Source organism: Nicotiana sylvestris, chromosome 8, assembly GCF_000393655.2.
Source record: "Nicotiana sylvestris chromosome 8, ASM39365v2, whole genome shotgun sequence".
Lineage (NCBI taxonomy): Eukaryota > Viridiplantae > Streptophyta > Magnoliopsida > Solanales > Solanaceae > Nicotiana > Nicotiana sylvestris.
The window spans coordinates 150,547,183-150,568,310 of record NC_091064.1 but is presented as its reverse complement, the minus strand read 5'-3'; the positions used below and the strand labels follow the sequence as shown (position 1 = coordinate 150,568,310).

Sequence of the window (21,128 nt, the reverse complement as noted above, 5' to 3'; positions counted from 1 at the left end):
AAAAACTCTACACTGAGACTAAATATTGGACCTCCATCACTCAACATGGGAGATGCCACAAAGATCAGTGAGAAAGACAACTGATTACAAAGGCCTTTTGATGAAGAAGAGGTCCTTGATGTGGTTAAAAAGTGTGCTAGTGACAAAGCACGAGGGTCGGATGGGTACACAATGTGGTTCTTTCAAAAATGTTGGTCAACTTTGGAAGAAGATATTATCAGGGCCAATGAACACATCCATCAACATGAAAGTCAGAAAAGAGCTCCAGTGCTACAAACATTCCACTAATTCCTAAAAAGAAGGCTGCCAGAGAACTTAAGGACTTCACAGCCATAAGTTTATTGGAAGCTTTTCAACAAGATTATTGCCAAATCGGTTACAATAAGATTGAAGAAGATAATGCCTAAGTTAATTTCCAGAACACCATGGCTTTTGTAAAACACAAATAATGGAAGCTATGTTAATAGCAAATGAATGCCTTGATTCCACAAAGGAGAGAAACCAGGGATCACGTGTAAGCTTGACAGTGGAAAAGCTTATGGTCATGTAACCTTGGGTTTTTTGCAAAATGTGCATAATGAATTAGGTTTTGAAAAGAAATGGCAGCGATTGGTATGGTTTTGCATCAGCACAGTTAGATTCTCCATTCTAACTAATGGATAGGGTTTCTTTCCAACTCAAAGGGATCTAAGAAAAGGAGATCCAACTCCATTTTCATTCTTCTTATTTAAGGAAGGTCTCAAAAGAATGATAATTTGGCAGTAAATGAAAAGGTGGATCAAGGATTCAAGGTGAACAGAGGGCAAGAAAATACTTTGACTATTTCACATCTCTTGTATGCTGATGACACCCTCATTTTTTGTGAACCTAAGGTGGGTGGATTAAGTACCTAAGGGTGATCCTAAGTGTCTTTGAAGTTGTGCCTGGACTTCATGTAAATTGGTCCAAAAGTAGACTAATCCCTTTTAACTTAGTACAAGAATTACAGGGGCTGGCCACAATTCTGGGATGCCAAAGAAACCATTCTTACAGTTTACATTTGGGTTGGGAAGGTTGTAGTTTAGAATCTAGATATATAGAGTCAAAAAAGGGAAATCATTTTCCTTTTCTCCACTTTACCCTCCATCTCTCACTGGTGTGTTTCAAAAGTTCAGCAAGTGATAGCTTGGTGAGTACCCTGGAGTCAGCAGGAACATGCAAAACCAACCAATTGTAGCTCCAGTGTTTGCAAGGGTGAGGAGTGATGCATGAACCCACATCCAAATCACTTCCATTGTACACATAATAAAGAACTCAACAGAAGAAAAAGAGACTTATAGACATACTTGAGTGCAAGTCTAGCTGCCAGTTGTTTATCCTTCAAACGCAGACAGTACTGCCAGCTATGGCTCCAATTATGGTTGCCAGAGTAACCTTGAGACTGTCCGGACAATATATTTTCCTCTCCGCGTTCAACTAGTAACTGAAGCAACCGATCTGAGGCTCCAATTTGCAAGAAACGATCAGAAATGGCAAGAGCATCCATCAATTTTCCTTCATCAATCAACCTGTTGACATAAAAAATGTGAAAGGTGAGCCTACACTCTTCCCGGTAGCCACTGTAAAGATGCATATAACTTGCACTATATATCGTTTTCAATAATGAAAGAGAAAATAGTAACCAGGAATTGCAACAACTGCAGTGTGAACATAGCACTTACGGGAAGGAATTATAGACAGACCGCAGAAAAGGATGAACAGAAAACAAGGAGATAAGATACAAGATAAAGAAATTTGCAAAAAGAACAAATCAACTTAAACCAAAGAGGTTTTGTGAACTAGAACACCCTCTAAGGGATGCAGGTCCCTATGAATTATTGAAGGTGAGTTAATGAAACCAAAATACAGTTGTTAGGAAGAGGTAGGTGGTTTCAGTGGCTAATATTCATTTCAACTAATGAACTGCTTAAGCAAGCAGAAATACAACACCATTTAGACAGAAAACCCTCCTTTTTTTAAAATGTAATGTAAGTCCTTTATTAACAGTAAGTGTCACCAACAAGGTACTTGGTCAGCACAACAGTGAGTGTGAAATTCTCCCTCTCAAGTGTGCAGGGACTCGAATTCACCAGCAATTTCAGGATCTTCTACATACTCTCCAGACACCAAAGGTACATATTCTCCAAGTATTTGAGTTACGCAAAGATAAGGATAAAGTTCTATCCTCAAAACATATATGGTTATTTCACTCCAAAAATGTGCAAAAACTACAGAGTAATGACATTGCATAGCTTTCTCCGACTCTTTTTCACCTCTGTCCCTACCAGCTGCTTACTCTATCCACCAACTTCCCAGGCCAATGTTTTGGATAGCGTGCGGCGACAAATAGCGACGAGGGCCCGCTTCACTGAGTGAGAGGCGCGCAACGAAGCGCTCGCCTTTTTGATGTGAAGCGACAATTTATACAACAAAATAAAATATTAGCTATATAACTAAAAACTCAATAACAATAATATATTAATAAATATACCAATTCGCAATATGCAATTAATTCTACTCTATAACTGAAAAAGGAGGAAATTTCAAGTTTGAAGTTCACTGCCCCCAAAAACAGGGTGCAGTACTGCTGCTCAATCAAAAACAGAGCAACAAAAAAAAAAAAGAAGATCCGAAGAAGAAGAAGAAGAAAAACAAAAACAAAAAAAAGAGCATAAACAGACTCTCTGTTCTGTTTTTTGCTGCACTGTTGCTCGACAAAAAATAGAGCAAAAAAAATAGAAAGAAGAAGAGAAGATCAGAAGAAGAAGAAGAAAAACGAAAACAAAACAGAGCAACAGACTCTCTGTTCTGCACTGTTGCTCGACAAAAAACAGAGCAAAAAAAATAGAAAGAAGAAAGAAAAGCAAGAAAGAAAGAAAGAAGAAGAAAGGAAATCGAAGAAGAAGAGAAGCTTACCTGGGTTGGGTGGACTTGGCTGCTCTGTTGTTTGAAGGTTGAAGAAGAAAGAAACGTGAAATCACTGCAAGCCCTAATGTTTTAAGTCGCTGGTCTTTTCTTTTAATGTTTGTGCCTTTTTCTTTCTTTTTTTTCAAAAAGCGACGCCACAGCTCGCCTCACAGCGCCTCTTGCTACAAAGGCAGAGGCACTTGCCTTTTACAATCGCAACGCAACAGAGCCGAAATAGCGCAGGTTGCTCGCATCGCCTTGCCTCACGATATTAGCGCTGAGGCGAGCGCTATTTATAACACTATCCCAGGCATCATCTAATAATTCCAAATAAGTTTAACAACATAAACAATATCTACTACCCCTCCCTTTCAATTTTATATGAACCTATTTCCTTTTTAGTCCATGCCAAAAAGGACCCCTTTCCATATTTGGAGACAATTTACCTTTATGCAATGATTTATAGCCCTACAAAATATATGTGCCTCATTCTACACTACAAGTTCAAAAGTCTTCTCTTTTTTCTTAAACTCCGTGCCCAATCAAATAGGTTCACATTAAAATTGAAATGGATGGAGTATATGTATTTACATTGCAGGAGTAGGTGCTTCACTGATTTAGTGTTATTTTTGCTGTGAAAGGATGCACTACTCAGCTGAACCCAGTGTTTTGGATAGCGTGCGGCGACAAATAGCGACGAGGGTCCGCTTCACTGAGGCGAGAGGCGCGCAGCAAAGCGCTCGCCTTTTTGATGTGAAGCGACAATTTATACAAAAACATAAAATATTATATACATATAACTAAAAACTCAATAACAATAATATATTAATAAATATATCATTCAAAAATTAAAGACTCAATAGATAGTCATAGACTACTGCCTCTGCTCGATTTTGAAAAACAGAGCAACAAAAAAAAAATAAAGCTACTGCCTCTGCTCGATTTTGAAAAACAGAGCAACAAATTGAAAAAACAGAGCTGAAAGAGATGATGGAAGAAACAGAGCAAAGAACCCAAAAACAGAGCAAAGAAAGAAGAAGAAAAACAGAGCTGAAAGAGATGATGGAAGAAAGAAAAACAGAGCTGAAAGAAGAAGAAAAAGAAAAAAGAAGAACAGCAATGGTGGTCGACCAGAAGAAGAAGAAAGTAGAAGAAGAAGAAAAGAAAGAAACATACCTGGTGAAGAAGGGGTCGCTGATAGCTGACGATGGAAGAAGAAGAAGATGTGAACCCAAGCCCTAATTTTGTCGCTGAAGGAGAACTGGAGAAGAAGGGGTCGCTGCTCGTAAGAAGTGATTTCACCCAAGCCCTAATTTTGTTGTTTTAGTATAAACAGATGCCTTTTCTTGCGTTATTTTCAAATAGCGACGCCTCAAATCGCTTCTCGCAGCGCAGCGCCTCTCGCTACAAAGGCAGAGGCGCTCGCTTTTCTTCTTCGCAGCGCAACAGCCCAGAAATGGCGACACTGTCTCGCCTCGCGTCGCTACACGCTTTTAGCGCGGTAGCGAGCACTATTTATAACACTGGCTGAACCCTTTCCTCTGCAAGTTGTCATGTGTTAGACAAAACCCCCACTTCTTTCTGTTCTTTTTTTTTTTTTTGGGGGGGGGGGGGGGGTGGAAGCAGTGATCACCCAAATAGTGTAAAGATTCTGGATCTTCCATGTACTCTTGCTTACACCAAAAAAAAGAGCTAAACAATGCATTTTCATTTTCTGGATAGTACTATGTCTATCTACAAAACATCTTTGGTTTCTCTTTCTGATTGGGGAGCTACTGAGTCTGTTCCAGAATTCTAGAACCTCAACAATACTCCTTGACATTACCCACATGATTCCTTTCAAGTTAATGAAAATCCTCCAAAGTTGTTCTGTTATCCTACAGTGCAAAAAAAGACACAGTTGTCCTTCATCCCACAATTGGATTTGATACCTCCTGCCACAGGTTGTATTTTATGTATAGAAGCTCCCCAGCTATTTGAACAAAATATTCTTTTTATGAAACGGCAGGTTCCCCAGATCCCACTTGTGGGATATTGGGATTACACTGGGTTTGTTGTTGATGTCTATGAAACCTTAGGTTCCTCATTCCTAACCCTCTACTACTTCTTGCTTTAGTCATTAGAGACCATCCGACCAAATGTATATTCCTTCTTTATAGTTTCCGAGCCAAAAAAAATTACATCTCAATGTGTCCAGTTGTTTCTCAACTTTGGCAGGAGTTGGGACAAGTGACGTTAGATATTTATGGATCCCATCTAATAGACTATATTACACTATTTACCGGTGTCGACCTTCTTCCAAATGAAGGATATGGCTTCTTCCAATGGCCTAGTTTCCTTTCACACCTTTCAATTATACGCTTCCACACTGTTAAACTTCAGAAACCAGCTAGCTCATCCACTACCTATCCAGCATTGACACAAATAATGTTGTTGTTGACCAGGTTAATGTGATCCGCAACAACTTAAGAAGATAGTACTATTTTTCTTCTCAAAAAACGGATCGTTAAATATTTCCCCAGCATTATTTCACAATCAACAACAATGGGTGTATCATCTGCATAGAAGATGTGGGTTACTGCGTACTTGACTTGTTCCAATACCTTCAGGCTTCAACCACCTTCACCACCAAATCTATCATCAAGCTGAGAGCTTCCATCACCTATAGAAATAGGAAAGAAGAAAGAGGATCCCCTTGTCTCCACTCCTTTTGCAGGAAAAGAAACCTGTTGGTACTCAACTAATAAGTATTAAAAATCTGGTAATACATATGGGATTAGGGTTATTTACTACTATTTATACAATGAAACTAACAATTTCCAAGGAAGCATAATACATATTCTCCCGTATCTCCAACATTGACAATCTCCCATTGTCTTCAATCTAGAGGTATGTGCATAACTTATGCTTCACCACAAGGAGATTTGTCTTTATGCTATATTAGGAAATAAGTTTCACGTATCTCCTACAAACAGCCTAGAGAAGGATCATCATGGTTAGCAGCTAGAGGAGCAACATTTCAGCAAAGAACCTGACGGAAAGGATGATCATTTATGCCAGTTGGTGCCACATTTGCATATGTACGGGAGAAGAAGTGAATCATCTCTTATTGCATTGTAAAGTAACAGCACGCTTGTGGTGGGTGGTAACGAATGGAGTTTGGAGTACAGTGGCTGATGCCAAGACTGTCAAGGAGGCATAGCCACATAGCATATACGAGAAGGAAGAGAAGATCCATCGCATAGGATATTCCCCCTTTAGCTCTTACAGGGGTAATATGACAACAACAACAACAACCCAATGGAATCCCACAAGTGGGGTCTGGGGAAAGAGAGAAATAGGAGAGCATTTGAGTGGTGTTGGAATGACTTCGTACATTTGAGAAGTAGCCTTAGATGATTAAGCCACTTTTTTATATTTTTGTACAAGTTCTCTACTTTTCGTATACTTCTCATACAGGGGTTTCCCCACACGTTCATGAGATTATTTACCTCATCGAAAAAACAAATAGCCTATAGAAGATTCGTACATGAGATCTGTTATTTCCTCTACTAGCAAAATTCTTAAGGATCTTCTTGCTCCTTAGCCCAGAAGATATTAGCAGTTCATATTTTAATGTTCTATATCAGATTTCTTCTACACTTCTGCTGCAAATGATCATTGTTTTCCAGACCTGTACCCAATACCTAAAGTTCAGCCACTGATATGCTGGCTCATGGGGGATGAGACCAAGTTTCAGCTCCCCAAACAAGATACGTATACTAATTTCTTCATGATTATTGTCCAGTGCAAGCGAAGCCCACAAGACAAGCAGGTTAGATCAGCGAAAACACTATGGCTGACACAAGCAAGACCAACTTTATATGAACAACAATCATCAAAACAAAAGTAAAGGAGATGGAGTACCGTTCCACGGCTTTCTCATATGGGCCTTCATTCTCGCAATCAAAAGAAAGAAAAACTGTAGTACAATCAGAACTTTCGGATTTTAGGGAATCATGGCATGGATCAGAAGATCCTCCCACTTCTTTCTTGATCTCCTGGGCATTTGTTGATATATTATTGCTACCAGCAAGTTCATCAACTTCAGATTCAGCATCACTATCATGATCACGAAATCGCTTCATAGCAGTTTTGCATTCAGGTACATCTTTGCCATCCCTCGTTGTGTGATCAGCCATTATCGCAAATTCTGAGACTCGATGAAGATTGGTCTGCATCTGTATCCAGCGATTCAGGGTAGGGAACCTGCTCAGGAAGTCATAACAAGAAACTGACCAAAAAGATAAAAGCAAAAAAGTATCCGCATATGTCACATATATTAGTGATCCATTTTACAAACTCAATTTAGTGTGTTACGAACCTCTCAGATTGGTCAAGAGCGAACTCAAAGAATAACCTATCAGCATCAGGAGTTTGTAACGAGCAACTTTTCAGAGATCTAGATACAGTAGTATCCCTGCCACGATAAAGTATAGAACTTCCAAAGACACACGCTAATACAGCTCTAACTGGGGATAATTTGATGAGATGCTTCACTATATCCAATTGGAGAGGATAAAGAGGTAATTCAACATCCCCTGAGGAAGGGGTGAAAGACCCAGGCTTGGCCTCTCTGCATGAAGGGGATATTACTCTATTTTCAGAGTTATTCTCAGTGTATGTAGGAATTACTGGGATGCAAGCCCAACCATGACCATATCTTGGAGGATAAACTGGAGGCACACAAGCAGAAATCACTTCATGAACAAAATCAGCATTCATAATTTCTGCTGCCTTTTCAGCTGCATCGGTACTGCCTTGCTCAAACACTAGACGAGTTAAAAGCTGCGAGCAAAGTGATGAACAGAAAAGTGAGCAAGTTAAGACCAAAAAGAAATAAGAATAATATCATCTTAGCAAATATTTTGTGAGAGCAAGAAAGCTCTAATGCAATATTCTAGACCAAGCATGTTGCTTCCCCTGTCTTTAACTTTATCCTCTCTCAATCAGCTATCTTCTTTGCAAGAGGAGCGGTATTGCTTAGCTAAATACCATAAATGTTACCTCTAAAGAATGTGAGATACTAATAAAATTCAAATCCAGGGTTCTACAACAAAATTTGTTACTAGACTTTCACGTTTTTTGCCAGTTCACACAGTTCCCCGCAATGGTAATAAAAGATGGAAAAAGAAAGCTTACGTCTTTAGGCCATTCATACACTAGTGAGAAGTAGTTGAAGTCATGAGTGGTATCAGTCCCATCAACAATGTCCCCAATGGCAGCAAGGTAGAGAACAAATTGTGATAGAAATGTGGTCATTCTGGAGCTGAACGTCCCGAATAATCTCTTTCCAGTTTCCTTGACATCATAGCCACCAGAAGGTATATTGTTGTCACCAGCTGCTGAAGTTATCGGAAGCTGCTTCAAGGTTTTCAACCCAAGCCCAATAATACCATTTCTGCTGTACAGTAACAATCCTTTCCTGTCAGAACGTGAACCATCCTCCTTAACCTGTTCCCTCTCTGTTTCTTCATCTGCTAAAGCTCTTGCCAAATTGTGGAGCTTACCTAAATTTTTCCAAAGCACCAAAAATTCATATGCATGACTTTAGAGAGAGTAAGTACACGCATACAGAAAAATCCATAAGGATCTCGCTAAACATTCAAGAATAAAACATAATTGAAACATGCAATTACATCAAAAAAGTAGAAGCAATAAAGAGGGAGAGATAGAGACGAAACGCACACGAAGAGGAGGAAGAAAATGAAGGGAGAGAAACAATAAGATAGCCTCACCACTCATTCTATTTAATTCTCCAACGCGCATGTGAGAAGGCACGGGAGAAAATATGATATATTGATATTGTATGTGATGCAATACAAGAGGTGCTATTTATAGCTACTCTATACAAAGGGGATACTACTCCTATTCCAATGTGGGACAATTACATAGCTATCTCTAACACTCCCCCTCAAGCCGGAGCATATAAATCATATGTACCGAGCTTGTTACATATATAATCAATGCGAGGACTAGTGAGGGACTTGGTGAAAATATCTGCAAGTTGATCATTCGATCTCACAAACTTCGTAGTAATATCTCCTGAGAGTATCTTTTCTCTGACGAAGTGACAATCAATTTCAATGTGTTTAGTTCTCTCATGAAACACCGGATTTGATGCAATATGAAGTGCAGCTTGATTATCGCACACAAGTTCCATCCGACTGATTTCACCAAATTTCAACTCCTTGAGCAATTGTTTGGTCCAGACTAGTTCACATGTTGCCATAGCCATTGCTCGGTATTCTGCTTCTGCACTAGACCGAGCAACTACATTCTGTTTCTTACTTTTCCAGGACACCAAATTTCCTCCTACTAAAACACAATATCCAGACGTAGAACGTCTATCAGAAGGTGATCCTGCCCAATCAGCATCCGAGTACCCAACGATCTGCTCATGACCTCGATCCTCAAACAGTAATCCTTTACCTGGAGCCGATTTTATATACCGGATAATGCGGACAACTGCATCCCAATGACTATCACAGGGAGAATTCATAAACTGACTTACAACACTCACAGGATAAGAAATGTCGGGCCTAGTCACTGTGAGATAATTTAATTTACCAACCAGCCGCCTATAGCTTGCAGGATCGCTAAGCGGCTCCCCCTGTCCAGGCAGAAGTTTAGAATTCGGATCCATCGGCGTGTCAACAGGTCTGCAACCTGTCATCCCTGTTTCCTCAAGAATGTCTAACACATATTTCCTTTGAGAAATAACAATACCTGAGCTAGATTGAGCAACCTCAATACCTAGAAAGTACTTCAATCTGCCTAGATCCTTAGTTTGAAAGTGCTGGAAGAGATGCTGCTTCAGATTAGTAATACCATCCTGATCATTGCCCGTAATAACAATATCATCAACATAGACTACCAGATAAATACATAGACTTGAAGCAGAGTGGCAATAAAACACAGAGTGATCAGCTTCACTACGAGTCATGCCAAACTCCTGGATAACCGTGCTGAACTTACCAAACCAGGCTCGAGGAGACTGCTTTAGACCATAAAGTGACCGACGCAAGCGACATACAAGGCCACGAGACTCCCCCTGAGCAATAAAACCAGGTGGTTGCTCCATATAAACCTCATCCTCAAGATCACCATGAAGAAAGGCATTCTTAATGTCCAACTGATAGAGGGGCCAATGACGAACTGCAGCCATGGATAGAAAAAGGCGAACTGATGCCACTTTAGCCACTGGAGAGAAGGTATCACTGTAATCTAGCCCAAATATTTGAGTGTATCCTTTGGCAACAAGACGTGCCTTAAGTCGATCAATCTGGCCATCGGGACCAACTTTGACTGCATAAACCCAACGACAACCAACGGTAGATTTACCTGAAGGAAGAGGAACAAGCTCCCATGTACCACTTGTATGTAAAGCAGACATCTCGTCACTCATAGCCTGTCGCCATCCTGGATGAGACAATGCTTCACCTGTAGACTTAGGGATGGAAACCGAGGACAATGAAGATATAAAAGCATAATGGGGAGATGACAGACGATGATAACTCAAACCAACATAATGAGGATTAGGGTTTAGTGTGGTCCGTATACCTTTTCGAAGTGCAACGGTGTACTAGGAGTAGGATGCGCAGTAGGAGCCGTGTCAGGTGCAGGACGAGAACCAGATGGGCCTGATGTAGGGCGCGAACGACGATGATAAGTCAAGAGTGGTGTTCCTGTGGCTGGGGAACTAGGAGGGATAACACTGGACTCATCAAAAGTTGGTATGGGTGAAACCTCTGTGGTTGAAGGTGGAGGAGGATTACTAAACTCCTCAAAAGTCGGTATAGGTAAGACCTCAGATATGTCATGGTGGTCAGCAGAAGTGACATCAGTTGTGAAGAAAGGTTTAGACTCGAAAAATGTGACGTCAGCTGACATAAGGTACCTATGAAGATCAGGTGAATAACAACGATATCCCTTCTGAACACGAGAATAACCAAGGAAGACACACTTGAGAGCACGAGGAGCTAACTTATCTTTCCCCGGGGCTAAGTTATGAACAAAACATGTGCTCCCAAAAACCCGAGGTGGAAGAGGGTATAAGGCTGACTGGGGAAACAATATTGAATGTGGAATCTGACCCTTGATGGGAGATGAAGGCATCCTATTAATCAAATAACAAGCTGTGAGAACTGCATCGCCCCAAAAACGCAGCGGAACACGAGACTCAATTAGAAGTGTGCGAGCAGTCTCAATAAGGTGCCTATTCTTTCTTTCTGCAACCCCATTTTGCTGAGGGGTATAAGGACAAGATGTCTGATGAATAATTCCATGAGAAGACATAAACTGCTGAAACTGAGAAGATACATATTCTAAGGCATTATCACTGCGAAAAATGCGGATAGAGACACCAAATTGGTTTTTGATTTCAGCACAAAAACTCTGGAATATAGAGAATAACTCAGAACGATCTTTCATTAAGAAAAGCCAAGTACATCTTGAGTAATCATCAATAAAGCTAACAAAATAACGAAATCCCAAGGTTGAACTGACTCTACTAGGACCCCATATATCAGAATGAACCAAGGAGAAAACAGACTCTGCATGACTCTCAACACTACGCGTAAAGGAAGCTCGGGTATGTTTCCCAAGCTGACACGACTCACAATCTAATCTAGACAAACTGGATAAACTAGGCACCATCTTTTGAAGTTTGGATAAACTCGGATGTCCTAAACGTCTGTGGATTAGATCTGGAGGATCTGTAACTAGACATGTTGTGGAAGGACTGAGCGAGTTAAGGTAGTAAAGACCTTCTGATTCACGACCTGTACCAATTGTCCGTCCCGTACTGCGGTCCTGCATAATAAAAGAATCATCAATAAAATATATACCACAATTGAGGGCACGAGTCAAACGACTAACAGATGCAAGACTAAAAGGACAACCAGGAACATAAAGAACGGAATCTAGGGTGATAGAAGACAATGGGTTGGCTTGTCCAACTCCTTGTGCCTTAGTTTGACATCCATTGGCTAAAGTAACAGTAGGAAGAGACTGTGAATATACAATATTCGACAAAAGTGATTTATTACCAGAGATATGATCAGAAGCGCCTGAGTCCATGACCCATGGTCCAAGAGTACTAGACTGGGAAACACAAGCAAAAGAATTACCAGCAATAGGAGTGTCAGTCTGGGCAACTGAGGCTACTTGTGGAGATGTTTGCTTACTTGCTCGATACTGAAGGAGCTCATTATATTCTTCTTTAGATACAGAAAAGCCCTGGTTACCTGTAGTCTCGCTCTGAGCAACGTAGGCATTTTTGGGTGGACGGCCATTTAAGGAATAACACATTTCGCGAGTGTGTCCAAGTTTGTGACAATAAGAACACTTGGGTCTAGATCTCCCAAAACGACCGCCTCCTCGTCTATTCTCCATAGCTTGAGATGCTCGAACATCCACTGTCTGGGATGCAAGAACAGAGGAATCAAGTATCTGTGATGAAATCACTGGGTGACTTGGTGCTGCAGCAAGGCGAAGTAATCGAGAGAATAATTCATCAACTGTAGGGACAGTCGGACTCGCCAAAATCTGGTCTCGTACTGAATCAAGATCATGAGGAAGTCCAGCGAGTGTAAGAACTAGAAACATTTTCTGTCGCTGCTCTTGTTGTTTTGACACACTAGCAGAAACTGGCATCAATGTCTCAAATTCCTCCATGACTGCCTGTACCTGACCCAAGTAAGTAGACATATCTAATTCTTGCTTCTTTAAGTTTGTCATCCGTGATATCACATCATAGAAGCGAGATATATCATTAGTGTATAACGTACGAGCCTTTGCCCAAACCAAATAACATGTCTGGAATGGCCGAAACAAAGGCATCAACTTAGAATCAATAGAACGCCACAAGATGCTACATAATTGAGCATCAATTTTTGCCCAAAGCGCTATCGCCTTTTCATCTCCTTCGCTAGACTGTTTAATCAGATGATCTTGCACACCTTGACCTTTACACCACAACTCGACAGATGAAGCCCAAGCTAAGTAGTTTGAACCTCCCATTAAAGGTTCCGAGGTAATCATAACATTAGAGTTTCCAGAACTCATGCTTTTAGACCCAAAAACATCAATTCCCAAAGACATCTTGTAAATTATTACCAAATAAGAGAAATAATCAACTGTAATCCACTGAAAATAGAGTAAGGAACACTGAACCAGAATAGTAAACTACTGTAGCAGTTGGAAAGTTACTGTTGCAGTCGGAAAATATTCAAAGTGGTCGGAATGAAATAAAAACAGTAGGGATAGGATCGGAATTACCAGAAGACCCAACTGTTCTGAAGGAACTTTTTCAAAAAATGGCCGGAAGTCAACTTTTTGAAATCACTATTCACGCCGGAAAAATAAAAAAGTGGTCGGAATTTGGTGTAACCTGGATGGGTAGGCTCGGAATTGCAAGGGAAACAATCTGTCTTGAAGAGTCGTCGCCAAAAAATGGCCGGAAGGTGGCCCACGCAACGTTGGAACTTCGCCGGAGAATTTTCTTTGGACAGCTACAGTACCGCCGGAGATTTTCACTAGGATTTGGTCGCCGGACAGTGACTACTCTTGTGGTAGTGTTGGATTTTGTGCACAACACTGACCGAGACAAAGCAGACGCAAAACAACTTTGAAAGTCGCCGGAAAAAAAGGGTTTCGATGACTGATTTTACTTCCCGGAATCGCTGGAATTTATGCACAGCGATAAATCTCTCACGATAGCTCTGATACCATGTGAGAAGGCACGGGAGAAAATATGATATATTGATATTGTATGTGATGCAATACAAGAGGTGCTATTTATAGCTACTCTATACAAAGGGGATACTACTCCTATTCCAATGTGGGACAATTACATAGTTATCTCTAACAGCGCAAAACTTGCAACTACCAACAATAGATGTCATAAAGAGAGGATAAAGAAGCAAAAACTAACCACTAAGAAACTGTCTCTTCCCCATATGAGCATCTTCAATCATTTGATGCAGCATGGCTAGTGCACGTTCCTTATGGCCTTGCCGGTGAAAATCCTTTGAGGATAAAAGGATCATTTCTCCAGTTAAAATGTCTTGAAGAGCTGGAGGCTTATCCTGAAATTGTCAGACAGGTTTTCCAATTATTAACTCGATATTAGTATTCTGAAGCACGGAAAAGGGGACTACCATTGACCCAAACCAGAGATGCTACATCAAGCATTCTGATGATATTTTTTTACTCGGGCGTAGCACAAATTTGATAAAAGCTGTGTATAAGGAAGAGAAATAATTAGTAGCATAAAAAAATGAGGAAAGCAACAGAGAGGTGGAGACAAGGTGTCCTCAGGTTACAAGAAAAGTAAAGTAACTATAAAATGAATCTCGGCGGATCTCTTTAAAAATGGTTAAAGCTATTACTAAATAATCCTACAACGATGCAACATATAGAATCACGAAAACTAGTGTCCAAAACTTATGCTGGAGCAATTCTCTTTCTCAAAAAGTAAATGCACTACATAATTCGAGCTTTGTGCACTTTCAAGTGTATTCCTTCTTTAATGCTATCAAGAAACTTATGAGAAAAGAGCAAAAACTGATATTGGCAAATCTGAAAGAGCCTTAGCGCATCTTTCATTTGTTGTCACTAAAGAAGGCAAGAGTTGTGAACATCAAAGACTTTACCTATAAGGTGGCTGCTCTCCTTTAAAATTTAAAAATTAGATAACATGATGTCAACGTTTCAGAACACTTTTGTGGAAGGCAGAAATATTAGGTGCAGGCACTGGTTGCGAACAAGTCAGTTGCATCCAGGATAAGGGGTGGGAATGGGATCTATAATGCAAATTAGACCTGGAGAAGGCCTACAACCTGTTAACTGTGGCTTTCCGGACACTTTTTTATTTTAGAATGTGGCTTTCCAGACACTTTTCTGGAGAGAATAGGGTAAGGAGAAGAGTGGATAGTGGATCTGTATTTGTATATCTACAATGAAGTTTTCAATTGAGGTCAGTGGAAATTCCACTTTCTTCGAGAGAACAACGGTCCTATGACAAGGCGATCCTCCATCACCCATGTTGCTCATTTGTGTCAGAGAAGCACTAAGCAAATGATGGAGCAGCATGGGAAGATATTTGAGTGGATTCACAGCAAGGAGAGAAAGACAAGATAGTGGTGTCCCATTTGCAAGATAGTTTACAGGTGTCTCATTTTTTACTCGTTTTCTCTTTGTGGATGATACACCTGTGTTGTAATGATGCAGAGACGAACCAGCTTCACCATCTAAGGCCAAATTGTTAAGGTTTCAAGCGGTTTCAAGATTGAGGACAAATCTAAGAAATTAAAGATAATTCTAATGGAAAAGAAAATCATTAGGCAGAGGCTCTTAACTGTAAGGTTGGCTCTCTTCCAGTAATTTAATGGGGTTTTCCTTTTGGGTGCAACAAACAAGGGCAGTACAATATGAAACCTGGTAGTTGAGAAGTTTTAAAAGAGGCTTGCTGGATGATAAAAGAGAGATTTATCAAAGATAGGAAAAGGATACTGATAAAGAGCATGTTGTCTGTATTCTAGCATACTACATGTCACTACTACACATATCAGCTGGCACAAAGATTGGAGAAGATACAAATACGATCGGACAGGTTGGACGTGAAAAAGTACCTTCTTGTCAATCATTTAGATCAATGAAGATAGAAGTCTTGCGATTAGGGATTTAAGAGTTTCTAATAAAGCCTTATTAGGAAAATGGTGACAAAGTTTTGGTGGACGAGCAAGCACTGTGGAGGCAGACAGAGTTAGGGGAACAAACCAGACCATAAAACCATTACGGTGGCGCTAGGGAAGAGTATAATAAAAGGGTGGAAATAATTCTAAAGAAATATGAAATTGAGAGCAGGGAATTGAGCCAAAATCATCTTTTGGAAGCAAAAAAAATTGGTGCAGTTAGCCCCTTTTGTGGAACTTCTCCGTCCATTTACAATATCTCAAGCTAGTGAAAACTTGTAGTTTGCCAGGTTTGCAATGAATGGTGTGGTGAAGTTTATGGGGTCTACTACAACAACAACTACAACAACAAACTTAGTGTAATCCCATAAAGTCGGGTCTGGGAAGGTAGAGTATAGGCAGACCTTATCCCTACCTTGTGAAGGTAGAGAGGTTGTGCCTGATAGACCCCCCGGCTCAAAGGTAAAAGTGAAAAAGAGGCAGACACAATACCTACTTACATCGCAATACTGTTAGATATAGATATGTAGTTGTCCCACATTGGAATAGGTGTAGTATGCCCTTTGTATAGAGTAGCTATAAATTAGCACATCTTGTATTGCATTAGACACACAATATCAATATATCATATTTTCTCCCGTGCCTTCTCACATGGTATCAGAGCAATCGTGAGAGATTTATCGCTGTGCATAAATTCCAGCGACTCCGGGAAGGAAAATCAGTTGACCGGAAGCCTTTTTCCGGCAGGTCTGCCGCAAGTAAAAAAAGCCATTTTTCGTCAGTGTTGTGCAAAAACCAACACCACCACGAAGTAGATCAGGCTCCGGCAACCAACCCATAAAAAAATCTCCGTCAGAATACCCTCCATGCGCCGCCACTCGCCACCGGAAGAAAATTTTCCGGCGAAGTTCCGACGTCGCGTGGGCCACCTTCCGGCCATTTTTTGGCGACGACTCTTCGGGACAAATTGTTCCCCTTGCAATTCCGGACCTAATCCACTATCCTTTAGGACATCCAAGTTTATCCAAACTTCAGAAGATGGTGCCTAGTTTATCCAGTTTGTCTACATTAGATTGTGAGTCGTGTCAGCTTGGGAAACATACCCGAGCTTCCTTTCCGCGTAGTGTTAAGAGTCATGCAGAGTCTGTTTTCTCCTTAGTTCATTCTGATATATGGGGTCCTAGTAGAGTCAGTTCAACCTTGGGATTTCGTTATTTTGTTAGTTTCATTGATGATTACTCAATATGTACTTGGTTTTTCTTAATGAAAGATCGTTCTGAGTTATTCTCTATATTCCAAGAGTTTTTGTGCTGAAATAAAAAATCAATTTGGTGTCTCTATTCGCATTTTTCGCAGTGATAATGCCTTAGAATATGTATCTTCTCAGTTTCAGCAGTTTATGACTTCCCATGGAATTATTCATCAGACATTTTGTCCTTGTACCCCTCAGCAAAATGGGGTTGCAGAGAGAAAGAATAGGCACCTTATTGAGACTGCTCGCACACTTCTAATTCAATCTCGTGTTCCATTGCGTTTTTGGGGCGATGCAGTTCTCACAGCTTGTTATTTGATTAATAGGATGTCTTCATCTCCCATCAAGGATCAGATTCCGCATTCAGTATTGTTTCCCCAGTCAGCCTTATACCCTCTTCCACCTCGTGTTTTTGGGAGCATATGTTTTGTTCATAACTTAGCCCCTGGGAAAGATAAGTTAGCTCCTCGTGCTATCAAGTGTGTCTTTCTTGGCTATTCTCGTGTTCAGAAGGGATATCATTGTTATTCACCTGATCTTCGTAGGTACCTTATGTCAGCTGACGTCACATTTTTTGAGTCTAAACCTTTCTTTGCTTCTGCTGACCACCATGATATATCTGAGGTCTTACCTATACCGACCTTTGAGGAGTTTCCTATAGCTCCTCCTCCACCTTCGAACATAGAGGTTTCACCCATACTAACCATTGAGGAGTCTAGTGTTGTTCCTCCTAGTTCCCCAGTTGCAGGAACACCACTCTTGACTTATCATCGTCGTCTGCGCCCTACATCAGGCCCAACTGGTTCTCGTCCTGCACCTGACCCTGCTTCTACTGCGGACCCTGCTCCTAGTACACCGATTGCACTTCGAAAAGGTATACGGACCACACTTAACCCTAATCCTCATTATGTTGGTTTGAGTTATCATCGTCTGTCATCTCCCCATTATGCTTTTATATCTTCTTTGTCCTCGGTTTCCATCCCTAAGTCTACAGGTGAACCGTTGTCTCATCCAGGATGGTGACAGGCTATGAGTGACGAGATGTCTGCTTTACATACAAGTGGTACTTGGGAGCTTGTTCTTCTTCCTTCAGGTAAATCTACTGTTGGTTGTCGTTGGGTTTATGCAATCAAAGTTGGTCCCGATGGCCAGATTGATCGACTTAAGGCCTGTCTTGTTGCCAAAGGATATACTCAGATATTTGGGCTCGATTACACTGATACCTTCTCTCCTGTGGCTAAAGTGGCATCAGTCCGCCATTTTATATCCATGGCTGCGGTTCGTCATTAGCCCCTCTACCAGCTGGACATTAAGAATGCCTTTCTTCACGGTGATCTTGTGGATGAGGTTTATATGGAGCAACCACCTGGTTTTGTTGCTCAGAGGGAGTCTCGTAGCCTTGTATGTCGCTTGCGTCGGTCACTTTATGGTCTTAAGCAGTCTCCTCGAGCCTGGTTTAGTAAGTTCAGCGCGGTTATCTAGGAGTTTAGCATGACTCGTAGTGAAGTTGATCACTCTGTTTTATCAGAACTCTGCTTCAAGTCTATGTATTTATCTGATAGTCTATGTTAATGATATTATTATTACTGGCAATGATCAGGATGGTATTACTAATTTGAAGAAGCATCTCTTCCAGCATTTTCAAACTAAGGATCTAGGCAGATTGAAGTACTTTCTAGGTATTGAGGTTGCTCAATCTAGCTCAGGTATTGTTATTTCTCAAAGGAAATATGCTTTAGACATTCTTGAGGAGACAGGGATGATAGGTTGCAGACATGTTGACACTCTGATGGATCCGAATTCTAAACTTCTGCCAGGACAGGGGGAGCCGCTTAGCGATCCTACAAGCTATAGGCGGCTGGTTGGTAAATTAAATTATCTCACAGTGACTAGACCCGACATTTCTTATCCTGTGAGTGTTGTAAGTCAGTTTATGAATTCTCCCTGTGATAGTCACTGGGATGCAGTCGTCCGCATTATCCGGTATATAAAATCGGCTCCAGGCAAAGGATTACTATTTAAGGATCGAGGTCATGAGCAGATCGTTGGGTACTCAGATGCTGATTGGGCAGGATCACCTTCTGATAGACGTTCGACGTCTGGATATTGTGTTTTAGTAGGAGGAATTTGGTGTCCTGGAAAAGCAAGAAACAGAATGTAGTTGCTCGGTCTAGTGCAGAAGCAAAATATCGAGCAATGGCTATGGCAACATGTGAACTATTCTAAACCAAACAATTGCTCAAGGAGTTGAAATTTAGTGAAATCAGTCAGATGGAACTTGTGTGCGACAATCAAGCTGCCCTTCATATTGCATCAAATCTGGTGTTTCATGAGAGAACTAAACACGTTGAAATTGATTGTCACTTCGTAAGAGAGGAGATACTTTCAAGAGATATTACTACGAAATTTGTGAGGTCGAATGATCAACTTGCAGATATTTTCACCAATTCCCTCACCGGTCCTCGCATTGGTTATATATGTAACAAGCTCGGTACATATGATTTGTATGCTCCGGCTTGAGGGGAAGTGTTAGATATAGATATGTAGTTGTCCCACATTGGAATAGGTGTAGTATGCCCTTTGTATAGAGTAGCTATAAATTAGCACATCTTGTATTGCATTAGACACACATCAATATGTTATATTTTCTCTCGTGCCTTCTCACAAATACAATAAAAAGAGATCTGGAATTCAATTATTGAAAAGTGTGAGAAGAAGCTATCAAGATGGAAATCGCAATACCTATCAATGGGGGGTAGGCTAGTTTTAATCAACTCAGCATTAGACTCACTTCCTACTTACACGATGTCTTTGTTCCCAATTCCTGCCGGAATCATACAGAGACTAGACAAACTCAGAAGATCCTTCCTTTGGCAAGGGAATAAGGAGGAAAAGGTCTTCCATTTAGTTAAATGGAAGACCCTCATAATGGCCAAAAAAAAACAAGGTGGTTTAGGAATAAGAAATTTGAAGAATCAAAGCAAGGCTCTTAGAATGAAATGGCTATGGAAATATTCTCAAGAACCTCAAACTTTATGGAGCAAAGTGATCAAAGCTAAGTACGGTGAGGAAAATAACTGGGTGTCAAACAAAGTCAGCACATCATATGGAGTTAATGTGTGGAAATCCATCAGAGAACTTTGGCCTATAATGAAGATTCACTCTTCCATAAGAGTGAACAATGGAAGCAACACATCATTCTGGAATGATAATTTGTTGGGACATGGATGCCTAAAGGAAAGATACCCCGATATGTTTGGTTTGGCACAAAACCAGCGTAGGACAGTAGCTAATATGTGGAGTTATCAAGGATGGGAACTCACTCTTAGAAGACAGTTGAATGACTGGGAGATAACAAGATTAGCTGACCTCTACAAAGAGTTGGAAGCATTTAAAGGATTACAGGAAGGGGTGGATTCACTTTGGTGGCAGAGGCACAACAGAGGGGCCTATCAGGTGAAGGATGCATATAAGATTTTGAATCAAAATGATCTTCATATAGATGCTTGGCCATGAAAGCATATATGGAGAACAAAGATTCCATATAAGGTAGCATGTTCTCTTGACTACTAGCAAAGGAGGTTGTATTAACCCAGGATAATCTCATAAAAAGAGGAATTTCTCTGTATTCAAGATGTTTCCTATGTGGGGAAAACGCTGAGACTGTTAGCCATTTATTTCTACATTGCAAGATAACAGACCAACTATGGAAAATCTTTATTAGTTTTAGGGGTATTTCATGGACAATGCCATGCAGGATTAATGAAGTTCTTTATAGTTGGGAAGAAGTTGGTGCTGAAGTAACTAACAGAGATAGATGGAGGACTGTCCCGGCTTGTATCTTGTGGACAGTTTGGAGGGAAAGGAATGCTAGATGTTTTGAAGATAGAAGCAACCCAGTACAGAAGATCAAACTCAATTGTATTCTTCTTTTTTGTTTTTGGTGTAAACAGATTTACACAGAAGATACATTGACAATCGTAGACATACTAGGATCTTGCTAGTTGCACACCAGCACATCTACTTACCACCTACTTGTAAATTTGGTTTTCAGTACAACCTATGTACTGATGATGTTATTAATATATACAAAAGTTATCAATTCAAAAACAGACACAACAAGGGCAACTCGGTGCACTAAGCTCCCGCTATGCGCGGGGTTCAGGAAGGATCGGACCACAAGGGTCTATTGTACACGGTTTACCCTGCATTTC

General features: G+C 40.6%; 1 protein-coding gene across 6 annotated transcripts in view; it reads right to left on the bottom strand.

The window, feature by feature from the left end:
- Positions 1 to 21,128, bottom strand: part of LOC104227948 (uncharacterized) — an 81,837-nt gene that overhangs the window by 38,958 nt on the left and 21,751 nt on the right. For all 6 annotated transcript variants that reach the window (XR_011401513.1, XR_011401514.1, XR_011401515.1 and 3 more), the window contains exons 13-17: positions 13,901 to 14,054; positions 8,107 to 8,474; positions 7,289 to 7,752; positions 6,832 to 7,173; positions 1,326 to 1,547 (exon numbers count right to left, since the gene is read on the bottom strand). Coding sequence is in view for 2 of the 6 variants with exons in the window: in XM_070153113.1 (XP_070009214.1) it covers positions 1,326 to 1,547; positions 6,832 to 7,173; positions 7,289 to 7,752; positions 8,107 to 8,474; positions 13,901 to 14,054 (1,550 nt within the window). In the remaining 4 variants the exon portion in view is untranslated. The remainder of the gene's footprint in view (positions 1 to 1,325; positions 1,548 to 6,831; positions 7,174 to 7,288; positions 7,753 to 8,106; positions 8,475 to 13,900; positions 14,055 to 21,128) is intronic.